This window comes from Mandrillus leucophaeus, unplaced genomic scaffold (assembly GCF_000951045.1).
Source record: "Mandrillus leucophaeus isolate KB7577 unplaced genomic scaffold, Mleu.le_1.0 Scaffold634, whole genome shotgun sequence".
NCBI classification, from domain to species: Eukaryota; Metazoa; Chordata; class Mammalia; order Primates; family Cercopithecidae; genus Mandrillus; species Mandrillus leucophaeus.
In genome coordinates, this window is record NW_012106853.1 from 23,458 (window position 1) to 25,453 (window position 1,996).

General features: G+C 43.4%; 1 protein-coding gene across 1 annotated transcript in view; it reads left to right on the top strand.

Moving 5' to 3' along the window:
• The window catches only part of CSF2RA (colony stimulating factor 2 receptor, alpha, low-affinity (granulocyte-macrophage)), a gene marked incomplete at its 5' end in the record, with an annotated part of 59,593 nt that overhangs the window by 13,192 nt on the left and 44,405 nt on the right, over positions 1-1,996 (top strand). The window contains one exon of the mRNA XM_012000627.1: positions 778-950. Within this exon, the coding sequence (XP_011856017.1) occupies positions 778-950 (173 nt within the window). The remainder of the gene's footprint in view (positions 1-777; positions 951-1,996) is intronic.

Below are 1,996 nucleotides of genomic sequence, written 5' to 3' on the forward strand. Positions count from 1 at the left end.
ACTGAGCCTGTTTTTTATTTTGTTTTGTTTTGTGCTGTTTTCTTGTGTTTTCTTTTGTGTTTCTTTTTGTTTTGTTTTGTGGTTTTGTGGTTTTTTGTTTTGTTTTTTGTGTGTGATTTTGTGTTTTTCTTTTGTGTTTTTGTGTTTTTTTGTTTCATGTTTTTGTGTGTTTTTTGTTTTGTGCTTGTTTCTGTTTTGTTTTGTGTTTGTGTTTTGTGTTTTTTTGTTTTATGTTTTTGTGTTTTCTTTTGTGTTGTTTTTCTGTTTTGTGTTTTCGTGTTTTGTGTTTGTTTTTGTTTTGTTTTGTGTTTTGTTTTGTTTTGTGTTTTTGCGTTGTTTTGTGTTTGTTTCTGTTTTGTTTTGTGTTTGTGTTTTTGTGTTTTTTTGTTTCACGTTTTGCTGTTTTTGTTTTGTGTTGTTGTTTTGTGCTTGTTTTTGTTTTGTTTTCATTTGTTTTGTGTTTTTGTGTTTTTTTGTTTCGTGTTTTGCTGTTTTTGTTTTGTGTTGTTGTTTTGTGCTTGTTTTTGTTTTGTTTTGTGTTTGTGTTTTTGTGTTTTTTTGTTTCACGTTTTGCTGTTTTTGTTTTGTGTTTTTGTTTTGTGTTTTTGTTTTGTTTTGTGTTTGTTTTCATTTGTTTTGTGTTTTTGTGTTTTTTTGTTTCGTGTTTTGCTGTTTTTGTTTTGTGTTGTTGTTTTGTGTTTGTGTTTGTTTTGTTTTGTGTCTTTGTGTTTTGTTTTGTTTTCCTGATTGCTGTCTGAACACTTTTTAATCTTGCAGGAGAAGGAGGGAGATCCAGTGTCCTTATTACATAGAAGACTCAGGAACCCACGTGGGATGCCACCTGGGCAACCTGTCAGGATTAACGTCTCGCAATTACTTCCTGGTTAACGGAACCAGCCAAGAAATTGGCATCCAATTCTTCGATTCGCTTTTGGACACAAAGAAAATAGGTGGGAATAACACATATGATTTTCCTATTGTTTATAAGTGAAATGGAATTTGCCTGAAAATCTGTGTAACTGAGGCCGGGCGTGGTGGCTCACACCTGTCATCCCAGCACTTTGGGAGGCCGAGGCGGGCCGATCACCTGAGGTCGGGTGTTCCAGACCGGCCCGGCCAACATGGGGAAACCCCATCTCTACTAAAAATTCAAAAATTAGCCAGGCGTGGTGGCAGGTGCCTGTCACCCCAGCTACTCGGGAGGCTGAGAAGAGGCACTTGAACGTAGGAGGTGGAGGTTGCAGTGAGGCGAGATTGTGCCACTGCACTCCAGCTTGAGCGACAGAGCAATGTCTCAAAAATATATATATATATATGCGTAACTTTGGTGCTGTAACAAATGACAACTGAGCTGATTTAACTTCCCTTTTTTTGAGATACAGTCTCACTCTGTCACCCAGGCTGGAGGAGTGCAGTGGTGAAGTCTCAGCCCACTGCAACCTCTGCCTCCCGGGTTCAAGCGATTCTCCTGTCTCAGCCTCCTGAGTAGCTGGGATTGCAGGTGCGCACCACCACGCCCGGTTAATTTTTGTGTTTTTAGTAGAGATGGGGTTTCACCATCTTGGCCGGACTGGTCTGGAACTCCTGATCTCAGATGATCCACCCGCCTCAGCCTCCCAAAGTGCTGGGATTACAGGCGTCAGCCACCGCACCTGGCCTCCCTCTCCATGTCCACCTGGACAGTGTAGACAAACAGGTGTCCCTACTCCACCTCCACCGGGACCCAGTGTAGACAAACAGGTGTCCCTACTCCACCTCCACCTGGACCGAGTGTAGACAAACAGGTGTCCCTACTCCACCTCCACCTGGACCCAGTGTAGACGGGAGGAGACCCTGCCCCACCTCCACCTGGACTCAGTGCAGACAAACAGGTGTCCGTACTCCACATCCACCTGGACCCAGTGTAGACAAACAGGTGTCCCTACTGCACATCCACCTGGACGGGAGGAGACCCTGCCCCACCTCCACCTGGACCCAGTGTAGACAGGAGGAGACC